General features: G+C 41.2%; 2 protein-coding genes across 8 annotated transcripts in view; one reads left to right on the forward strand and one right to left on the reverse strand.

The window, feature by feature from the left end:
* Positions 1 to 6,957: 6,957 nt before the first annotated feature.
* Positions 6,958 to 18,248, reverse strand: CWC15 (CWC15 spliceosome associated protein). 5 transcript variants are annotated; one of them, XM_025928375.2, is made up of 7 exons: positions 18,161 to 18,248; positions 16,742 to 16,880; positions 16,148 to 16,260; positions 14,951 to 15,039; positions 13,460 to 13,573; positions 9,062 to 9,180; positions 6,958 to 7,851 (listed from the first exon to the last, which is right to left on the reverse strand). In XM_025928375.2, the coding sequence occupies exons 2-7, from the start codon at positions 16,870 to 16,872 to the stop codon at positions 7,722 to 7,724; spliced, it is 696 nt and encodes a 231-aa protein (XP_025784160.1). In that variant the 5' UTR covers positions 16,873 to 16,880; positions 18,161 to 18,248; the 3' UTR covers positions 6,958 to 7,721. The 5 variants fall into 5 exon arrangements, with proteins under 5 accessions (XP_025784160.1, XP_025784159.1, XP_025784158.1 ...); XM_025928374.2 differs by having other exon boundaries at positions 18,100 to 18,234; XM_025928373.2 differs by having other exon boundaries at positions 18,078 to 18,225.
* The window catches only part of KDM4D (lysine demethylase 4D), a 34,555-nt gene continuing 29,715 nt past the window's right edge, over positions 18,064 to 22,903 (forward strand). Inside the window, exons 1-2 of one of the 3 annotated variants that reach the window (XM_086678604.1) lie at positions 18,064 to 18,717; positions 20,302 to 20,395. The gene's annotated coding sequence lies outside the window, so the exon portion shown is untranslated. The remainder of the gene's footprint in view (positions 18,718 to 20,301; positions 20,396 to 22,903) is intronic. The other 2 variants (XM_086678603.1, XM_086678606.1) reach the window with 2 other exon arrangements.

A 22,903-nucleotide genomic window follows, 5' to 3' on the forward strand; every position in this document is an offset into this window, starting at 1 on the left:
CCAGAGGGAAAAATACAGTCTACTGGAGGGATCAGACAAAGGCACGAATAAACTTTTATAAAAGACAGAATATATGTGTTAATAACTGTGCTGTATCTGAACGAGTGACACATCACTTCTAAGCATAATGGAAGCTAAGAGGAAGAACAAAATGGCGGTGCCCCATTTCATTTTGACATTGAATAATTTATTCAATGAGGTGCCTCAGTTTAAAAATAATGACCAAGCACTTTTCTCTCCTCTCCCAAATAAGCAACTTAAGAAAGAGTCAAAAGATATTGCATGTATAAACCCAGGTCTGAAATAAAATTGCATCGCCTAAGATTAAATTTCTTCTATCTGTGAGGATAGGGGCTGGAAGTAGAAATTAAATCGAATTAAATTGAATTAAAACAATATATATTTATGCATATCTGAGTCTGTAGCCTGAGAATTATATCTGCTCTATATAGGGCAGGAATTAAGTTAAGTAGATAGTCTATCTACCTATCTAGCTAGCTAGTACATATACATGGAATATATACAGAATATTAGATATTAATAATGTTAAAGAATACCCAATATTAATATAATATTGAAGAAAAAGATACTGCGGGTATATGCAGTGGTTCTCAAACTAGGATAACGGTTTCTATCAACTGGAGAGCTTTAGAAAATGCGGATGTCCCAAAGATTCTGATTTAATTGGTTGGGATATGGCCTGGGCATCGATGTTTTTAAGAGTTTCCAGGTAATTCTAATGTGCAGCCAAGGTTGAAAACTACTGGGAGCAGGAGAGAGGTTAGGAGAATAAAAAAGAGATTGGAAAATGTTAAATATGATTGCCAAAATTACACAAAAATTCAGCAAAATAATTGAAATGAAAGGGGGCAAAAAATTCTCTAGAAAGTAGAACAAAAAGAGAAATGTGAAGAAAAAAACAGATGGAAGGGTAATTTACCAATCAACTGGTGTTCTGAACAGAGACTAGAGGAAAGAGAGGGGAGAAATTTTTTACCAGAATTCAAGGCTGGGAATCACCATCAAAGGACGCACTGAGAATCAAACAAAATACAATGGTAATAGACTCACAGCCGGTCTATCGTTATGATCTTGTAAACCAGCCAGAGAGAGAGACGGAGAAAGAGAGAGAACATGCCAAAAAGATCGTAGACATTAAAAACAAAATACTAGGACATATATAAAGGAATATAAAGGAGATTGATATCAAAGTTTTCAGAAGCAATAGTGACATTTATTGAACATTGTTTTAAATGTTTATTTAGGGGCGCCTGGGTGGCGCAGTCGGTTGAGCGTCCGACTTCAGCCAGGTCACGATCTCGCGGTCCGTGAGTTCGAGCCCCGCGTCGGGCTCTGGGCTGATGGCTCAGAGCCTGGAACCTGTTTCTGATTCTGTGTTTCCCTCTCTCTCTACCCCTCCCCCGTTCATGCTCTGTCTCTCTCTGTCCTAAAAATAAGTAAACGTTGAAAAAAAAAATTAAAAAAAAAATAAAAATAAATAAATGTTTATTTATTCATTTTGAGAGAGAGAGAGAGGCAGAGACAGGAAGAGAGAATCCCAAGCAGGCTCCCTACCATCAGCGCAGAGCCCCATGTGGGGCTCGATCTCATGGTTCGTGAGCTGAAATTGGGAGTCCAGCAGTAACCTGACCGAGCCACCCAGGCACCCCAGCAATCCTGGAATTTAGAAAAAAATGAAGCAAACCTTTTAAATTTTAAGAGACATTTATTTTAAACCCACACTCAGGAAAACTCTCAATGGTGTGTGTGGGGTGGCGGTTGAGGGGGCAGGTGGGGGTGAGTCAGCGGGTGGGGGCGGATAGACTAAAGCTAGATGTAGACATACAAGGACCCAGACGTGCTATCTCTCATTCATCCTTCCCTAGGAAGTTACTGCAGGGTGTATTCTGAGAGATAAACAAATCGAGGAGAAAGACACGGGACCCTGAAAATGGGAGATTCCATGTGGGAGAGCCTTAAAGGCTAAGACTATTCACCTAGAAGGGTATAGAGAGAACTTGCCTGCTAATCTCATATAATGAAATAACTTTTCAAAATAAAGATAAATAAAGACATTAACGAAAAAGAGAAAGGTAATCAGAAACTCTAAGAAAATAAAAAAGCTGTGTCAGCCAAGGAATTGAATCACAATATTGGTATTTTAAACTCATTGATCTACAAAATCTTCTCATAGAATCAATTTATCTGTTTTCTTTTTCTTTTGTTATTTTCTGCTTTTGCTATCACGCTCCGAAAGGCCACCCCAGCTCAGGATTAAACACGCGTTTACCTATATGTTTCTCTAGTATATTTATTTGTTCTTTTCCTTTAAATCTTCAAGGAGAGGAAATGTCCCCCAGAGGACTTCTGAGGGAACAGCTCTGTGCGGGCAGCCAGACCTCACAGGCACCTGCACCGGCCCCCTGCGCAGGAGCTGAGCGCAGCTGATGCGAATCCTGGCAGGACGCCTTGGGATCTTTCTGGACTGGGGAAAACGGGAGATTTGCCAGGAGCAAATCGCTGTCTCCTAAGGATTCTCTCAGGGACAGCTTCCCATGGCCTTCTGGTACTGATGTGGTTGCGGCTTTCTACCTCCCTTGGGGTACAGCAGAAAGCTATGCAAATTAGCAGCAGCCTTGGGGCGCCTGGGTGGCTCAGTCAGTTGAGCGTCTGACTTCGGAACCACAAGATCAGGACTCGATCTCAGAACCACAAGATCAGGACCTGAGCCGAAACCAAGAGTCGGACACTCAACCGACTGAACCACCCAGGTGCCCCAGATGGCCTCTCCTTTCTTGACTGGCCAAATCGATGAGTCTTACATGGCCCTTGTGCTCAACGGTAGCAATGTATTTTCTACCACATTGTTGGGAAACTTTCCTGACACCATTTACGGAATCGTTTACGCTTTCCCCATAGCTTTTCTTTTTTCCTGCTTCTTTACCTTTAAAAATTTTTCTTATATGTAAAATTTTTTCACGTACTTGCATTTGTTTCTGAACTTTTCACTATGTTCCGTTTGTACAAATTTACGTTCATAGACAAGTGTTCAACAATTTGGTCAAGACATTCGTTAAAAATAAAATCCCAACTTGCATGTCCACAGTGTTTCAATTAAAAATGAGTAAATAATAATGAGATAAACGTAAACATCCCAACCTCCTGGAATTTTATCGTTTCTTTTGGGTGGAGGGCTGGTATCTTCCCACCGTTGAGCCTTCCCATCCAGATATAGGTTATTTCTCCCCACGTATTAACCTTTTCTAACGCCCCACAGTAGAGTGTTAGAGTTTTCTTCAAAGAAGTCCTGCACGTTGCTTACGTGTGTGACTATATGCCTTAGATTTTGTGTAGCTCTCATGAATGGGATTGTTTTCCATTTTATTTCTTTTGTTTTTTTTTTTTTTTTTATTTTTGGGACAGAGAGAGACAGAGCATGAACGGGGGAGGGGCAGAGAGAGAGGGAGACACAGAATCGGAAACAGGCTCCAGGCTCCGAGCCATCAGCCCAGAGCCTGACGCGGGGCTTGAACTCATGGACCGCGAGATCATGACCTGGCTGAAGTAGGACGCTTAACCGACTGTGCCACCCAGGCGCCCCTCCATTTTATTTCATAAATGGTGATGGTTTGTTGAAGGGGGTAAGTAGGGAAGTGACCTTGTAGCCAGTGACTCTTTGGGGGACGGGAGAGGGGTGCCTGGTGGGGCTGGGCCTGTGACTCTGTGGGGCCACTGCCCAAGCATTGCCGCGGGCCTTGTCTCAGTTCTTCTCCTCATCCCCAGCCTTTTGTGCCCTAGTGGTCTCCTCGAAGTACATGCTCTCTGAGAGTGACTAAGTCCCAGCACTTACTTAACTCACCTTCTAGAAATAGGCCTCTGGGACCAGGACTTAGAGTTTCTTTTTGTGTTGTTGTATCATTTTTTTTTTAAAGTTTATTTATTTATGTTGAGGGAGAGACATAGACAGCGAGCAGGGGAGGGGCAGAGAGAGAGGGAGACAGTATCTCAGCACCATCGGCAGGGGGCCCGATGCAGAACTCGAACCCACAAACCTGAATCGAGATCAAGAGTTGGACGCTTAACCGACTGAGCCACTCAGGCGCCCCAAGGAGTTAGACTTTCAAGGACAGGTGTGTGTTGAGGAAATCCCAGGATGCATTAGAGCCCTTCTTCTGAAGTCAAAAGGTTATTGAAGCACCTGCTCCTCTTACCTTCTTCCCCGGACTCTGGCACATACAGAGATGGCTGAGCTCCGGGAGGGCTGCTTCCAATTAGTCTGGGGCCTTTAAGAGCTATTTCTTTGCCTGTTTCTCAAAAGAGAGGCGGCTCAAAAGTATGGTTAGATGAAAAGATCACCCTGGAGAGAGAACAGGGCAGATGCCCCTCTTGGGAGAGTGAACATGACAGATTTCTCCCTCCCCTTCCTCCCCCTCCTCATGTGCCTCTGACAGCTAGGCCAGGCGAGAGCCCAACATTCTCAAACGAAGAAAAACACCTAAAACAGTTTTGATATAGAAAGATCCCTATGGCTAAGATGTAGCAGGGGCCTCTACGGGAGTGTGATTTAGAGAAGGTGTGAGAGCCACCTCCCCACAATACCACAAACAAAATGGCACCCAACATTCATCGAAGGGGGAGCCCAAGGCCGGTCCTGTCTTCCATGTTCCAAAGACTTTGCCCCGTGAAGAGGGGTTGGGTTAACACGTGGGTCATCAGAAAGGCCGGCTGACCTCCTCTCTCTTGCTCCACCCTCCTCTCCTCAGAATGGTATCGTCTAAGGAGTCCTCCTAAGTAGCCGTCTCAGAGACAGGGCACACCCCACCCCACTCCCGCTCCCTGGTGCTGGTGCTTCCAGTCTCCAGGGGACACGGACCCAGGAGGGCCTGCTCCTGCGAAGCCAGGAGCATGAATGAACGGCCTCTAGTATTTTGGTGCAGAAATTTAGTCTTGCTAAGGAAGTGGGGCACATGAATTGACAGAGGTAGAGTCAGAGCTGAGCAGAGGAGGTGACTTTTCATTATTCTTTTTTTTTTTTTTTAATGTTTAGCTATTTTTGAGAGACAGAGAGAGAGAGCAGGAAAGGGGAAGAGGGAGAGAAGGAGACACAGAATCCGAAGCAGGCTCCAGGCTCTGAGCCATCAGCACAGAGCCCAACGCGGGGCTTGAACTCACGAATGGTGAGATCATGACCTGAGCCAATGTCCGACGCTTGACCAACTGGGCTACCCAGGTGTCCTTAAGTATTCTTAAGATAAGCCTCTATTCCACTGGAGTGTCTGTCACTAGTTTTCTGATCCTAGCAACCAAGCAAAAGCAATTACCATATCTCTTGCCCAACCCAAGCTCTGATGAGTTAGGGAGTCTCTTAATTCAAAGTGAGACCATGAATAGAACAATAGACTTTCTAAGTTTTAGCGACCCCTGCTGTATGCCAGCATAGACAACATGTAAGACATCCCTACTATGTACCTGCCAGATACCTACACCTCAGAGTATTACTCAGTTCCCACCAAACTCCCTTATGACTGTCTCACTGCTATTGTTTCGTAGGTGAGGAAAGTTGGGACTAATTAACATGAAGAGGCAGTCGAGCCTAGTAATTAAGAGGATGGGCTTTAAGAATAAAGACCGTTCTAGGTTGGCATCTCGCCCCTACCCCCTTAAAGGTTTAGGACTTTGCTTTTACACTTCTCTTATAAACTTCAATTTCCTTGTCTATAGAACAGGGAAAATAATGCCTACCTTTCACAGGGAGCGGTGTCTATTAAATGAACGCAGTACAAGCAACCTTCGTGAATACCATGTCAAAGCCTGAAGTGACAGACCCGGGCTTCACGTCTAGGTCCATCTGGCTTCAAAGCCCTGGTCCGCACTCAGCATGGGCCCTCAGAGGGATAAAAGGTCCCTCCAATGTTTTCCAAGATTGCAAGGCATCAGAACTAAGAAGACTGTTCCCTGCTCTGTAAATCTGAGAGCTGACACCGGAACATTAGGTTTCTTGCATCCGACTCAGGTTACACAACCTGTTTTACGCTGGAAAACTATAGTCAAAAGGGGAATGAAAACATCGAAATGACCTTTACTTGGATTCTTCCTGAACCAAACAGGGAATCTGAAGTCAGCGCAGGCTGTGGTAAGGGTGCACCTACATCAGCCCCAGTGCGCGATCCGCCTTTCAGATGCTAAAAAATTAAAAGCTTTTTATGATTTAGTGCCCCCCACCTCTTTTCCTTCACTTTGCCCAGAGTCCCAAGACTAGTTTTGGGAATCTAAGGTCTTTCACATCACATCTAAAAGCACATTTTCATGTAGTTTGAAGGCATTCATACCTGTATTACCTTTGATGCAGCCATTTGGCCTAAGTTTCATCTTCATTTGGAAGCCCCCGGGACTTCCTTCGTATGTAACAGTGGTGCTATTTAGAAACTTGAAAATGAATGTAAAGGCACTTTGTAAATTGTAAAGCTGGTGATATTTTAAACATAGGGCTTTAAATATTAATAAAAGGTTTAAAAAAAACCACTAATTGAAGTATTCAAAATTTTGTGTAAATAGATCAACTGGAAAAAAAATGCAGAGCATGAATGTGGAAACCTGGGCCCCATTTCCAGCTTTACTCCTGGCTCGGGCTACATACAACCCGTGTCCAAGCTTCCACTGGGGAAATGCTGGAGTAGTGAATATGCTCTCAAAGGGTTGGAATAAATAGTCAGTGATAAAAGCATGTTATTTTTGCTTTCTAAGTTTTATCTTTAACCTTATCAAGCTATCAGTTACAACTGAGAAATCTTAGGACGGAGTCTCTGTAAATGGCTCCATTTCTGATCCCAATTTTTCCACCAAAGTGACACCCTTAAATCAGAGCCCAGGCTTAGGGAAACTTAACTTCCCAGCTGTGTAGAGACGTTCCCACTTTCCACGTGCATATCCTCGAAGGTAACAAACAAACAAACAAAATCCTATTTCCAAAGGTTTTATTTCATGTACTGTTTGCTGCTTAGAACTTTCCTACGCTCTGCATCCTAAAGTCGATCAGTGTGCAAACTCTATCTCATTCAAAAGAGACATGGCCGTTGAGTATCCAGGAAAACACAGGTGAGTGCCACATGCTTACTGGGCATGCTTAAGGAGCTGTTTTGGGCCAAGAGAAAAAGAAAGGAGTGCTTGCAGAAGCGAAAGATACCCCATGCACCCTCAGACACACACTCAGGGAGCTTAGAGGTTGAGGACACTCTTCTATACCAACATGTGGGCCAAAACAGAATTCTTTTCATCTTCCATCACGCTTTTAAAAAAGCAGAGAAGACATTACACATTAACTGACCTTAAATCAATGTCAAAGAAATGAGGAGAAAAAATTAATGCACGAAGAAATACAATTCACAAAACAAAATATGCAATGTTTTAAAAGCTGCATACATTTCAACAAAAAAGTTGGGGACACAGATTTGGTTATATAGATTTTTCAAAATATTTATTATAAGAAGGCTCCCTTTCCCATATTAAAAGGAAAACATATGACTGGAAATATTCCAAGAACGGAAACTAGGTTAAACCAATTCCCAAGTCCTTATCAAATAATGGATCCATAAAGGAGAGTATATTTTGGAACTTAAAATTAGGGAAGCCTATGCATAATGTAGATGGGGAAAGAGAAAACAGAACAAAGTCAGAATGATCGTTTACATTTTACAGTCTTTAATTAAGCACATAAAACTGTACTATTTAATATATTTCTCCATGAACTTTTTGTGAAATTCAGATCGCAGTGTATCATTTACAAATCTTTTGTCTTTCTTCTGATCATCTACACCTTTTGCACAGTTCTTGAAAACAACATCATCATCCCACCTAAAGGAAAAAAGCAAACAGAACGCTTACATGTCTGTATCAGGAGACATGAAAAAGTGAGTTGCAAAGCTTAGTCATTACCCACAAATATGCTCAACATATACATCATCTGATGCAGCAATTACACCCAAAAGAATAAAGTAATTCTTAATAGGTTGTAATTTTGCTTTATCACAGCAGGAAAGGCAATTCCTATTTAGAACATACATTCTTATGACTTCTCCTGTATGAGAAGCTCTGAGTGAAAAAGCAGAAATACACCGGCTTAATTGCATAAATATTTAATGTTTTCAGGTCTGAAACAAAGAGGCAGCCCTGGTATTACCCTGGTTACTGTAGATGGTTCTAGATGATAATAACTGCTCAATTTACTATAGTTCGGATTACCAGATTTTATGCTCTTTGATCAGTTACCACTTAGTAATCATCCACTACAGTATGTGCATTTTATGGCAACAAAAGAAGAAACTACTGGGGTATAACCAGTAAGGCTCATGTGCTGGCCCATGTCCACCTGTCACTGCTAGAGTAAAGAATATTCTGGGTGACCCTCAGAAGAGGGACAGAGCATGAGGAAGTGTGCACATGGATTCCTCCTGTAGCTTTCCCCCTTATGACCTGGCTGTGGCTCTGTTAGTACGAGGACAACTATATGCAGAGTCCTCTGTGTCCTTCTGGTGAGCCTCTGAATGTGAAGGGTGAGCTCGGGACTCTTCCCACACAGATGTAAAATGTAACCTCTGTAGGGCCAACGGCTCAATGTACTGCTCCATCCCTAGCGCTTGGAACAGTATCTGGGGGCGCCTGGGTGGCTCAGTTGGTTAAGCAGCCGACTTCAGCTCAGGTCGTGATCTCACGGCTCGTGAGTTCAAGTCCTGCAGCGGGCTCGGTGCTGACACCTCAGAGCCTGGAGCCTGCTTCGAATTCTGTGTCTCCCTTTCTCTCTGCCCCTCCCCAGCTTGAACTCTGTCTCTCTCTCAAAAATAAACAAACACTAAAAAAATTAAAAAACAACAGTATTTGGTACACAGCTAGTTATCAGAAATATCTACTGAAAGTTAGTACATGTTCATTCCTTCTCCTTCTGTCATTCTAATATCTGACGGAGAAGATGACCAGTGAAAAAGGGGTTTTTAGAGGCTTCACATAATATAGCTTGGTATAAAACTCCCAATCTGCAATATATATCCAACTCATTAGTGTAAAGTACCTTCTTTTAACTTTGAAGTTGGCCTGAGGCTGGGATGGGCCAGTGAGATTAAGGAGAGGGTTTCCACTCAATATGTTTTCCATACGTATTCTTTCTTCTTCAGCTTTTTGTTCTTGTTCCTGTCAATGACAGAGGAGGGCTCATTTATTTACATTAATTCTGGGATCAATCTTCTTGCATAACTCCTATTTTAAAAGACTGTTAGGATTTTTATGAGGGAGCTGGAGTAAGAATCAAGGTAACCTTTTTTTTTTTTTTAAAAGATATAAGATATACCAGAAAAGTCTCACTTAATCCAAACAATTTGGCTTTTTTACTATAAATATTTCATGCTTGTCATCATACATTCATTAGTCCGACTCTGAAATTCTAGAATGCATATTTAAACCTATTTTCTTTCTTGAAGTACATACAAAATTCATCACTCATTCTAAGAGAATACATCAATAAATATATTCTAATAATTTCAGAATATATTAAACATCAAAAAGACACATTTAGCAAAACTATTACCTTTATTTTTAAAGACGGGCTATATATAACCACAATTAAAAAATAATTTTATTTTGAACTATTAACAATGTAAACTTGCAGCTCCAGGATTAGTGACAAGTTATTATTAACCAAGAAGTAGCTCCTAAAATAAAACAAACTATCATGTAAAATCTTATATTCAGTTAACGTGCATTTCTACTAATTCACCGCAGGTTTTTCCATTTTGTTCTTATCATTTATTGTTACTAACTCTCCATTTTTACACCTCTCATTCTTCATCAGCTACAAGCTCGTCCTTCTTCACTTTTAATTTAGCATTAACCTCTTTAAACCCAAATCCGCCTGTTTCATTCTTAAAAATATAAAATGCCTAGAATTCTTAGCGATAGTAACTGCTGATCTATCTGTTCAGGCTATTTTAAACCAAAGATAAATCCCACTTTATTGGATTTTAGGGATGACAAAAATTGATCAAGGAAAAAGAGACTTTCAATTTAAAATGAACCTAATAGTGTTTTATATCACTTTAAAAAATAACCTAATTTTTCATACAGGCTAATGATTATTTCATTTTAATATCCAAGTGTGAACGACAGATTTCATTTTTAAGAGGCCAAATAACTGGGAAGTGACAAGATGCAACTTTCAGGGAAATAAACAGGGAAATTACTTTAGGTCACTTTCAGACCTTAAGCAAACAAAATTAAGAGCATCCATCATAGATTAAGAGCAGACAGCTTTCTAAAAACTATGTATTTTTAACAAATTATATCAATGCTGAAAGTGAAAAGATATTTCTCTGAGATGCTATAAAAATAAGAGCTCAAATATACAATGTATCCAACTTATAATAATAATGCATGTGATATGATAAAGTTCTGGCCATTTTATATCTGCATTATTTTTTCTTTCAGAGTCCTGGCTGATTGCCAAACACAGCACTGGAACAAAGGTGCCCACCCTTTCCATACTCAAGTACCAGGCACATTATGGTTCCCAAACATAGGTTAATAATGAGTAACAGCCTGCATATCAAATCCAAACTGCTCCGTTTTTATAAATAAAATGTTACTGGAACATGGATAGTCAACCTCATTCATTTTGGTATTGTTTGCAGTGGCTTCTGTGCTACAGAGAGCACTAGAGACTGCATGGTCTGCAAGCCTGAAATGTCCTGAAATATTTACCATCGGGCCCTTTACAGAAAGCTTCCTAGCCCCTGACATAGGGTGACTGGTTTGAAAATGTTATTTTGGGACACCTCAAAAACCAGCCACTAGAAAACCAGACAGGCAAACAGGAAAAAAAGAAATAACTGTCATTCAATCCCAAGAAACATCAATACATTTTTGTACAAAGACAGTAGATGAGCCCCACAAAATTCCAAGATCTTTGTCTAAAATGTTTATTCTTGGGGCGCCTGGGTGGCTCAGTTGGTTAAGCGTCCGACTTCAGCTCAGGTCATGATCTCACAGCTCGTGAGTTCGAGCCCTGTGTGGGGCTCTGTGCTGACAGCTCGGAGCCTGGAGTCTGCTTCGGATTCTGTGTCTCCCTCCCTCTCTGCCCCTCCCCTAGCTCGCATTCTGTTTCTGTCTCTCTCTCAAAAATAAACAAACGTTAAAAAAAGAAATGAAATGAAATACACTTTATCTTTCCTAAAGGTCAACCAAATGCATTTGAATTCTATGTCTCTTTACATATCTAGAGCTGTTAGGCAAGCTGAAAGATTCTGGAATAGAACAACTGCCCTCTAGTGGTGTGCAAGTGATATCAGGAAAGTTCTTATAATTCTTTGATTTTTAAAAATTAGATACAATTATAGGCTATTATGGGAATTATGCCAAACTTTGATGAGAACTATCCTTAAAATATTCTTCTTCCGGGGCGCCTGGGTGGCTCAGTCGGTTAAGCGTCCGACTTCAGCTCAGGTCATGATCTCACGGTCCGTGAGTTTGAGCCCCGCGTCGGGCTCTGTGCTGACGGCTCAGAGCCTGGAGCCTGTTTCAGATTCTGTGTCTCCCTCTTTCTCTGACCCTTCCCTGTTCATGCTCTCTCTCTGTCTCAAAAATAAATAAATGTTAAAAAAAAAAAAAAAAAATTCTTCTTCCAATTTGAAATCCAGCAATGTTCTACTTCCCTAGACTCCTCACATGAACCCATGTCAGTCTTTTTCCCCCCTTTAAACACAACAAATTCTTGGTTCAAGCTTGGTTCAAGCTTGCACAGAGAGAGGCTCATTAAAAAAAGCTGAGTTGTTTTGTTTGAAAGTGGAAGCAGATATCTTCACCTGAATGTCTCGTAATGAATCAAATTCAACCTGTTCCAGAGTTCGTCATCTCTTTTCTCTCCGTCTAAACACGCTCATCCTTCTGCCATCCCCTGTATTAGTGACTGGCAGCAACATCTCCCCAGAAACTGGGGGGTCATCGTGGCTGCCACATCTAATCAGCCACTTTATCTGGTCAATTTTTCTTCCTCGACAGCTCTATCAGCATCTACTTGCGTCTCTCAATTCCAATTCCTATTATGCAAAATGATCATAATTGCATGTGAGGATTACTGGAACAGCCTCCTCAATCAGTTGTCTCAATACAACCTCCATACCTCTGCCAGAGTAATCTTTCCAAACTGCGTATCCAATAATTTTATTATTCATGTTTCCCGGTGTTACTGAAATATTTCATAATAAAATAAACAAAAAAATAAAATGCATATCCAACCTTATCAATCTCCTGCTGAAATCAACTAGCTCCTCATGGCCTTCAAAACCCGAGTCCAAACTCCTTTAGCGCTGGCTTGTGAACCACTAAAGCTGTGACCTGTTCGAGCTCACCTGTTTCTTGTCTTATTTTTATTACTATGGCCAATTCATGCAAAGTTTACAAGTATGTACTATGGGGGCGCCTGGGTGACTCAGTCGGTTAAGCAATGGACTTTGGCCCAGGTCATGATCTCACGGTTCGTAGGTTCGAGCCCCACATCAGGCTCTGTGCTGACAGCTTGGAGCCTGGAGCCTGCTTCGGATTTTGTGTCTCCCTCTCTCTCTGCCCCTCCCCCACTTGTGCTCGGTCTCTCTCTCTCTCTCTCTCTCAAAAATAAATAAAATGTAAAAAAAAAATAAAAAAAAAAGTATGTACTATGGATCCTATGTAATCCTTGTAACTCTCACTGAGACAGACATTCTTTTCTTTCACTGTATAAATGGAGAGAATATGGGGACCCAGAAGTTAGGTAAATTGCCCTAAGTTATATAAAACCTATTGACAGACTATATCAACATATGCCTGGAAAGAAGGCTGCAAAGAGGAGACAAAGATAGCCTCATTATATCCATGGGTTCTCGGTAGGCCATGATTACATATCGTATTCAACTTTGATTCCTCTGACACTTAATGGACAATGACTCAATGTCTGTTGAACATATGAACAAGTATGTGAACGAAGAGCAAACTGGTAGTATTATTAGGCATGTCTGAGCTATTTGGAAAGAATTTTTTTTTAATTTTTTTAATTTTTTTATTTTTGAGACAGAGAAAGACAGGGCATGAGCAGGGAAGGGGCAGAGAGAGTGGGAGACACAGAATCGGAAGCAGGCTCCAGGCTCTGAGCCATCAGCACAGAGCCCGATGCGGGGCTCAAACTCACAGACTGTGAGATCATGACCTGAGCCGAAGTCAGATGCTCAACCGACTGAGCCACCCAGGCGCCCCTGGAAAGAATTTTTAACACAACCAAGGAAGTTAGGATGTCATAAAAATAATAGGACTTGTAGACCTACAAGTGCTGTAATATCTAGACATGGCACGATTTCTAATACAAGATGATATTACTTACATCAAAAAATATTTCTAGTTTAGCACAGAAGATGGAGAAAGATGTAAATATTTAGTATTTCCATTTTACCTTCCTGGCCTGCTCTTCAGCTCTTTCTTTTTTAATTTTTTCTAGCTCTGCAAGAAGAGCTGCAGTATCATCATCATCACTCTCCTCTTCAAAATCTTCATCTTCATCTTCCTCCTGAAAAAGAATGACAACGGCCCAGGAGATTGGAAAGAAAATGCACATTATTCATTTATTTTTCCATAAAAATCACACTTATCAAATCTCTGGGGCAGCGGTCAGTTTCCCGTTGGGGAAGATAAATGTACTTAAATATAATTAAAATCAACAAGCAACCAAAAAATAAAATAAAACCCCACAAACAAGCTTACAGAATACTTACTAAAATGTCCCTCATATGTCTGAGATTGTAACTTCAAATAGGGTAACAAAATATCTTTCAAATTTACAGGGTCAAAAGAGATTTTACATATGAAAATAGTTCTAAAATCAGAGAAGAAATACTACACTGATATACGCAGTACATATGTACACGGTGTATCACCCTGAGAGTCAAATAATTTTATTAGCTCAAAACAACTTTTAAGCTAGGAAGTAAGGATAATCAAAAGTACAAAAAAGGGTGCTACATTCTCAGAATAATTTCAAACAAATAGTTATTAAATCCCATTTAAAATTGGGTTTCCTTTATTTAATTACTGAGTTCACTACTGAATTCAGTCTGTCAGGTCTGGAATTAATTGTTGACATATACATTTAGTTTGATGCTCCCCACGAAAGGCCACTCATGTTTTCCCACTGTATGTAGAAACTTGCAAGTTAATTACAGACTACAGGGCCCCACTGAATTTTAATGTTAACTGAAGCACTAATTCTAAAAACCTTCCACTTAGATCGCTTCCCTTCCTAAGCAGAGGAAGCCATTAAGTTGAAGTGCACATCTAGAGAGGGCACCTTTGATATCTAATGTGGAAAGGCCCCTGGGTTCAACTCTTGGGGGTGCTGACAGACACCCTAGGATGAGGAATGCCCTCTGGGGGTACAGAAAACATGGTCAACCTCCAGGATTTAGTACAGAGAGTTCTTTTTTAGGGAAGCTTATTCTTTAATAGAACACTTCCTTATGTGGTTCTCTGGAGATCAAACTTGCCCTTGAAGTTTGATTACTCTTGTGATTAATACTTTTTGTTTAAGAATCAACCATGGGGCGCCTGGGTGGATCAATCGGTTAAGTGTCCAACTCCTGATTTTGGCTCAGGTCATGATCTCACGGTTCGTGAGACCAAGCCCCGTGTCCAGCTCTGCGCGGAGCCTGCTTGGGATCCTCCCTCTCTCTTTCTGCCTCTCCCCTGCTCACGCTCTCACTCTCTCAAAATAAATAAATAAACTTAAAAATCAACCATAAAGCTTAACACTGATGTCAGGGCCACATGTGAATAACAGGAAGTAAATAAATACAGGTCACTTCTCAAAGTCAAAAAACAAAAAAAAGCATTTCAGAAAACAAGATAAAAAAAATATCACGTGGAGATCAATGGAGGAAATAAAACATACATCTGTTAGAGGATCATCTGCATCAAGGTTGGCAGCAGGAATCTGGTCTAACCGAGGTTTCTTTGACACTGATGAGGAGGTTGTATGTTCTGGGGGAAAACAAACATCATTTAGCTTACTAAAATAAACACTGCATTTCTTGTAACATTTTAGGGACGTGTGGGCACAAAGAGCTTACAGGAACCACAGTGCCTGGAATGTGCCCTTGGTTAAGTATTTGTTGAATGAATTAATGAAAGTATTGATTTGAATAGGAGAACTATATAGCCTCTCTTGGGAAATTGAAGAAATAGTTTACATATACTGAAAATATAAAAAAGCTACTGTAACTGACGCCTGTAAATGCCTGCCAAAAACTAGCGACAAAACTAAGAGACCCTCACAGACAGAAACTTATGGGGCTCAAGGAGTGTGGCTATTCTCAACAGTAAAAACCTTTATGTGAGGGGCGCCTGGGTGGCTCAGTCGGTTAAGCGTCCGACTTCAGCTCAGGTCACGATCTCGCGATTTCTGAGTTCGAGCCCTGCATCGGGCTCTGTGCTGACAGCTCGTAGCCTGGAGCCTGCTTCGGATTCTGTGTCTCCCTCTCTCCCTGGCCCTTCCCCTCTCGAGCTCTGTCTCTCTCTCAAAAAATAAATAAACATTAAAAAAAAAGATTAAAGGGGCGCCTGGGTGGCGCAGTCGGTTAAGTGTCCGACTTCAGCCAGGTCACGATCTCGCGGTCCGGGAGTTCGAGCCCCGCGTCAGGCTCTGGGCTGACGGCTCAGAGCCTGGAGCCTGTTTCCGATTCTGTGTCTCCCTCTCTCTCTGCCCCTCCCCCGTTCATGCTCTGACTCTCTCTGTCCCAAAAATAAATAAAGGTTGAAAAAAAAAATTAAAAAAAAAAAAAAAAAAAAAAGATTAAAAAAAAAAACAAAACACCTTTATGTGAACTGAAACAACAGCTGCTAGATATCCCCAGGTCATCCTGTTCCTTCTACCACAGAAGCACAGATGGAATTAGAACCCAACCTCATCAGCGCTAATCTAATCGCTTAAGAAAGTGTTACTGATGTCTTAAAGCAAACAATATTTTAAACTGTTCACACCAATATTTTAAAGGCAAACAAAATACTGATCAGTTCCAATTAGAACATGAAATAAAAACCGTTATTGACCTAATTTCAGGAGACAAATGTCTGGGGGTAGTGTTAGTACCTCGTGTTGGACGATCTCTATTTTTTTCTCTGGCGGCAGCTCGCTCTCTCTCCTCCAGCTCTCTCCTGAAGTCACGGTTGCGAACCTCTTCAGGGGCATCCTGAGTGGTTTGTCTAAAGGAGAAACAAATGAGGGAAAAAATGTTACTTACTCAACATGGATACAAGTTACATCCTTGTGATGTTTCCAATATTTCAAAAAGCACAAAGTGAGTCACACATATTTTCCCATAAGGCTGCAGATGAATTAAAATGTCTTTACTTTTTGTTAGCCATGTCATCTCAGGGCTCATTACCGTGACACATTTAATCTCATAATGATTAGTGTAGACCGTGCACAGGCCCTCTGAGGTAACTATTACTGTGCCACCTACATATGGAAATTCCCAGTTAACAGCAATTTCTGCATCAGTAATATACAGTAGTGCATTATAATCAGAGCATAATGTTAATGTCAAATACTCTATTGCATTCTACGCCTATGAAAATAGATGACTTAAGCGATCAATCCTCAAACATGCTACAGTCTCATGACCATGCCATTTAACATTTTTAGTCTTGTTTTCTGAACAAGAAAATGAAAAGTCTTCGTTACCTATATTTTATCTTTGTATGAGAAGGTAGGTCTCTACTTGAATACTGCTTTGAGAGTTGGCTCAAATCACCTTCTCCTTTTCCTCTCCCCCCTCTTGCAGGTTCAAAAGTTGGCCTAGCTGCTGTTGTCATCTTTTATGCTTTAAAGAAAAACAGTATCCAGTTAATTCCAATATGATAAACTCTCATTGCATAAAGTATTCATAAATATCCATCCTTGTGAAATAATTTCCAAAACTCATTCTCCAAAATTTACCTAAAGAATCTCAAACAAAAGTTTTGAAGAAAACAAATGATGAAGCTCAGGGTGTATAAGGAATACAGCTTCTTAGGCAGCTCTTAGTGCAAAAAATCTCTCATGAAGATCTGAGTTTGTGTTTCTGTTCTCCTGTCTCTGTGACCTTGGGCAAGTCACCGGGCTTAGGTTTCTGTGAAATGGGCTAGATATCCCTCAAAGGATTATTATATGAGAATTGAAATGTCAAAGTCTTGTGAAATTTAGCACTGCCACGATTAAGTTTTAAAAATTCTCAACTCAACATTACTCCACCAGACACCCTAACTAAACCTCGTACAACAGAAAATAGGCTAGTGACGACAAGAACAAAAATTACTTTAAAATCACTGTCAAAGTTAGTGAGTGTTCTGGGGAAACGTGTGCTAAAATTGAATGACGGTTACGTGGGCAAAATTCTCTGACAACCTTTTGTTGATCCAATTTTCTCCTACAGCCACCGTTGTAAGTCAGATCTTTTGTAGGTTACAAAGCTCAAGACAGGACACCCCCCCCCCCCCCAAAGGATTCTGATAAGCAAAACTCCGGGACCCATTCCTTGCGTTAGTTTTGGTTTTGAGCTGCCAAGAGTGGTGCCTGGCAGATGTGGCTCCTAAAGCCCCGTTAAGGGTCCGAAAATCATGAGTGTGGGGACGCTGGGGGAACCGGTATACTGTTTCAGATTTTCAAAAAGGGAAAAGGAATGAATGCAAAGGGAGAAACTGGATTGTCTGCCGCTGGGGGCGCCGCCGCCTCCCACACACCCCCGGATCATCGTCGCTCCCACCGCCCGGGGGCTCGCCTTCAGGCTGTTACCAGAAACTCGCTGACTCTTCACCCAAGGCCCGACTCGCAGGGGGTTGGGGGGGTTGGAGGGGCGTGGACCCTATTTAACGCCGTCTGCAAAGCTGCCTTCACGCTGCGCGCTCCGCGGCCGGCCTGGGATTCGCCGGGCTCTACCACCGCCCGCTGCTCCGCGGCCTCCTCCGCCCGCGCCCGGTTCTCTACTGCCGACTCCGGCCGCAACCACCCTTTCCCGCCCCTCTCGGACAACAGAGACGACCTGCCACCCTCCTGCCGCTCACGTCGGCCGGGGTCTAATGCTGCAGCCTCCGGAAATCATACAGACACCATTACGACTCGTACCTCCCAGGAGCCTCTGCGCCCAAAGCCAGGGCCCAAGACCCGGAAGCAAACCCTAAGCTCTTTAGTCGCAGTTTAGAGGCGGAGGCGGAGACCAATCCGCAGCAGGCAAGGTGGAAGTCGGCGTGACGACAGAAAGGGGCGGGGCCGAAACGGCCCAGGGGGCGGGCGTTTGAAATCAGTGCTTTAGGGTAGACCCTAAACATCATTTTATACCTTCGAGAACCAATTACTTAATGTCTCTTCCGTCTTTCCCTTCCCCGACCCCCTCCCAGACTCCTTCATTCCGGTGCTGCGTGGACGGAAAGCCCCGGGTAGCCGACACCACGTCCCCGGCTAGCGAGAGAGAGCGTAGAGAAGGATTACACCAAACTGTTTAAATCCAACGGCTCCAGCTTCCTCTCTCCTGAGCTAGACCCAACAAGCCTAGAGAGTTGGGCTACGGAAAAACTAGTGTTTTCATTTAATTGGACATGAAGAAAGAACAAATATGTACGGGGGCAACCACGATCTTTATAAAGGTACCATTCCTGCAAAAATATTAGTCTTCAAAAGCAAAGGTTGTATTCGTATTGTTTGTTAAAATTTCTATTTTTTAGAAAAGTCTAAGTTCTAGTGGGAGGGGAGATGTCACTATTCGAGATCCATTTATGAACCCGATTACGAGCGTTTAGAACGGTGGGCCCAACTGCCAGAAGCTCGAGATGCAGTTATAAGATGGCTACTCAAGCGTTAGGTGAACTTTTAATGAGACAACGAACGGGGCGGGGGGGGGGGGGGGGGGGGGAACCTCACCAGTCGTCTTTCCTCCCTTTCCCAAGAAGCACTCTGGGAGCAGGGCTCTCGTTTGCTTAGCCCATATTGGTATCTCCTCACATAGTTTTTGGCCACAGTAGATACTCAATATTTATTAAACAAATGAAAATTCAGCTCCTCCAACTTGGTTTCAAATGTAAAGAGCTCATTAAATTGAACAATTAAAAAGCTTTATGTTCGGAACTCTTTCTTTGAAACTTATAAATGAAAAAAAGTAAAAGAAAAAAAAAAGCCCCTTATAAAGTTCAAGATGAAGATCTTAGTTCTTAATGGAGGTGTTTCTCCCCTAGTTTTGCACATCTCCGTAAAGGACGCTACCATGTATGAGGTTATTAAACCCAAATCTTGAGGATCCTAATTGAATTCCTTTTTCTAAACCCTTCACATTTAGTTCATTTGCAAGACTTGCCAATTTTACTTCCAAAATGATACCCCACATTTCAGTCCACTGCCACTACCCTAAGTCTAAGACACTATTTTTCACCGACATTTGTAATTGTTCCCTAATGCGTCTTCTTGCTTTCACTTTTGTCCAACGTACAGTTAATTTTGCATATAGCAGTGAGAGTGACCTTTGAAAATTACAAAGCAGGTCGTGTTACTCTCCTGCAGAAAAATCCACTGCACTTAGAGTAAAAGTCAAATTCCTTAATGTGACCTGAGACCTTGTGGAGTCTGGTTCCTGCCTAGCTCCTTGACTTCACTCATAATCAGACACTTCTTACATATTAAACTTTAGCCACAGCCAACAGGGCGTCTCTGTTTCACAAACGAGGATAAGGTTCCTTTGTACTAGGTTTTCTCTGTTGCCTGTGCCCCAAGACGACTGTTAACATCCTTCAAGTCTCTGCTCAGATGTTACTGTGTCAGTGAGGCTTTTCCCTGACATCTTCTTTGTCACCCCCAAGCCCCGAACATGCAAATACTGTCACATCGCCCTACTTTATTTTTTTTGTAGTACCAAATGCTGCCAAATTTATTCTGCCATTGTTTTTTCGCCTTGTTTTTTGTCTGAGAGGCAGTATAGCAGAGTTGTTAAGAGATAAGGGATCTATAGCCTATCTTGGTGCTAAATTCCAGGTCTGCCTTTGACTAGCTGTTTAGCCTTGCCCTAAAGGGAAAGTTATTTTCCCTTTTTGTGCCCTCAGTTTCCATTATATAAAATGGGGATAATTCTAGTCTTGACCTCCTATTGTTATGATAAGGATTAAATGAAGTAATACTTGTAAAGTGCTTAAAACAGTCTCAGCAAACAGTACTTGCTAAATTGTTAGCTATTATTATTATTAATATTATTTTTATTATTATTGTCTATCTTCCTATATTAGAACATAAGTTCCAGGAAAGCAGGAACCTTGTCTCTCTTGTTCACTGGTGTATCCTCTGCATGTAGAACAGTGCCTGGCACATAATAGGTGCTGAGTAAGTATTTGTTGAATGAATGAATGATTGATGCACTATGAAGTGGAGGAAAGAAGTAACAATGACAGGGTGGTGACACAATTATAGATAATACCCCTGGTTTCTATATCCCAGCTGCCCTTATCAGCCCTGAGTCCATCACCCTGATTCATTTTGCTCTTAGCCCACCACCATGGGCTAATCTTTGGATCACCATGATTAAATAACCACCCCTGTAATTCCATTAACACCCACATACAATATCATCAGTCCATGGAGTTAAAAGCTTTGACCTAAATGGTCTGAAAGTAGTAATTAGAAAACACTAAAAAAGTGTTTGCTTAAGTGTTTTTAAAGTACTGATAAATGAAACGAAAAGCTTTTGACTTAAGTGGTTTGAAAGTATTAGAAAAAAAAAAACCTAAAAGCAAGTTTACTAAAAACTTAAAATATACCTTATCAGTTACCTTTGCTGGCAAAAGTCATGTATAACCTCCCAGGAGTTCTCATTTTAAGCCCATTACCACAGAAATCCAGTTGTGCCTCGAATTCTGCCTGCCAAACCTCTTATGCTCTTCTAATTGCTTATTTTTCCACTCTGCAATGATATGATTTCCCACAGTCCCCTCTTTCTTCAAATCTACACACCCTTTCCACCCTCTTTTCCCTTCCCATCCTCTTTCCCAGGAATGGATGATCTTCTGACTTCTTGCGAAAACAAAAGCTCTTAAACAAGGATTTCTCATGTGCCCTCCAGCAGATCTACCAAACTGCCCATGACTGTGCCCATTACCCTCAGCTCTCTATGGGTTAGTAGACATGAGATGACCTAAGCCCCCTTCCTTTGTGGTCTGGATCCTAATCCCTCCAACCTTCTTTGTAACTGACATCCTGCTGTATTTCTTATCTCTCATAATCTATGAATCAATCCATTCCTTGTAGATCATTCTTATCAGGTTTTGGATATATGTAGTAGATCTTAACCTTTAACAATGCTCCTTCATTTTAATATGACAAAGGCAGTATTTTAATTCAATGTGTAAGGGATATTTTACATAATAACTATGACTGTAAAACCGACTCTTGTGGCTGGATGTAATGTGGAGTTCTAGCTTCAGAATTTACACAGATACTATGTCCTATTGAATTGAATAGCCAAAAGGAAAAAAGAAACCATAAATATCTAAGAAGAAACCTTAAGAGACTATTTGCACAACCTAGGGTTTGCAAAGACCTTTTGAGCAAGGCAGAACACCTAAGAGCTGTGCAAAGAGTAAATGTAAAACTTTATCTATATAAAAATTTTATTTTATTAAAGAAGGTGCTTAAAACAAAGTCAAAGATAAATGCTAGATTAACAGGTGAATTTTGTAATACCTATAACATAAAAGGTTACTACTACTATACATAACAAAATACAAACGACCCAATTAAAAAAATGGGCAAAGAATATAAACAGGCCATTCAGAGATAGCAATTCCAAAGAAACAATAAACATAAAAGACACACAACCTCCCTATTAGGAAGATGAAAGTAAACTAATAATTACCACATTATAGTATCAGATTGGCAATAATTTTGACAAATTAACAAGACAATTGGATGGGATTGGGAGAAAAGGGGGTCCAGCTAGACAATAGGCATTGGCTCCTGATTTCTCTCACAGTAAAAATAAAAGGTGCTCGCAGTGACCTACAAGACTCTCCCCTACATAATTGATTTCCTCTCTTGCTCATGTCTCTCTAGGCTACATCCCTTCCTGGTGTTATGTGATCATATCTCCTGCCTTAGGGTCCTTGCAGTAGCTATTTCCTTGGCCAAGAACACTCTCACTTGTCTTATTCAGGTGTAGGTTTAAATGAGGTCACCCAAACATGACAGTCCTATTGAAAGTTGCAACCCTCCTCCCCGTTGGTCCCCCAGCTTTCTGTTCTCCTTATCTCCCTTATCCTGCTGTCCTTTTCTTTTTTACATAGCATATGTCCTCTTACATGATCCTATATAATTTAGTTATGTTTATTATTTCTTTCTCTATGTATTCCATGCAGTATATAAATTCTACAAGGGCAGAATCTTTGTTCATCCCAATGATGTAAGCCAAGCACCTAGAACAGTGCCTGGCACCAAGAGATGCCCACAATTTTTTTACAAATGAATTAATGAATGGATGGATAGATGAATGAATGAATGAGTGATTGAGTGAGTGAGTTCACAGGGAAAGAAATCACATTTTGGTATAAAAAGCTATTGCCTTAATCTCTTTTATATTTTAAAGGAGAGAAAAGTAATTTAACATTCTGCTAGTCTGGAAATAGATTTGAAATGAAGATACACCAAGACCGAGAAAGATTTCTTTTCAGGAAAGAATCACTAAATGAAAAATCCTGTGACTATCAGGCTCTATAGGCACCATCAAAATTCTAATTCAGTCAGCCCCACCCCCATCCAGTCACAGCTCTAATTTAATCCAACCTTCTTTCAATTCCTCCAATTCTAGTAAACCCTCTCATTTTTACAAAGTTACAAAAT

The sequence above is a fragment of the Puma concolor genome, chromosome D1 (genome assembly GCF_028749965.1).
Source record: "Puma concolor isolate L17-30 chromosome D1, mPumCon1.1.hap2, whole genome shotgun sequence".
Taxonomy (NCBI): domain Eukaryota; kingdom Metazoa; phylum Chordata; class Mammalia; order Carnivora; family Felidae; genus Puma; species Puma concolor.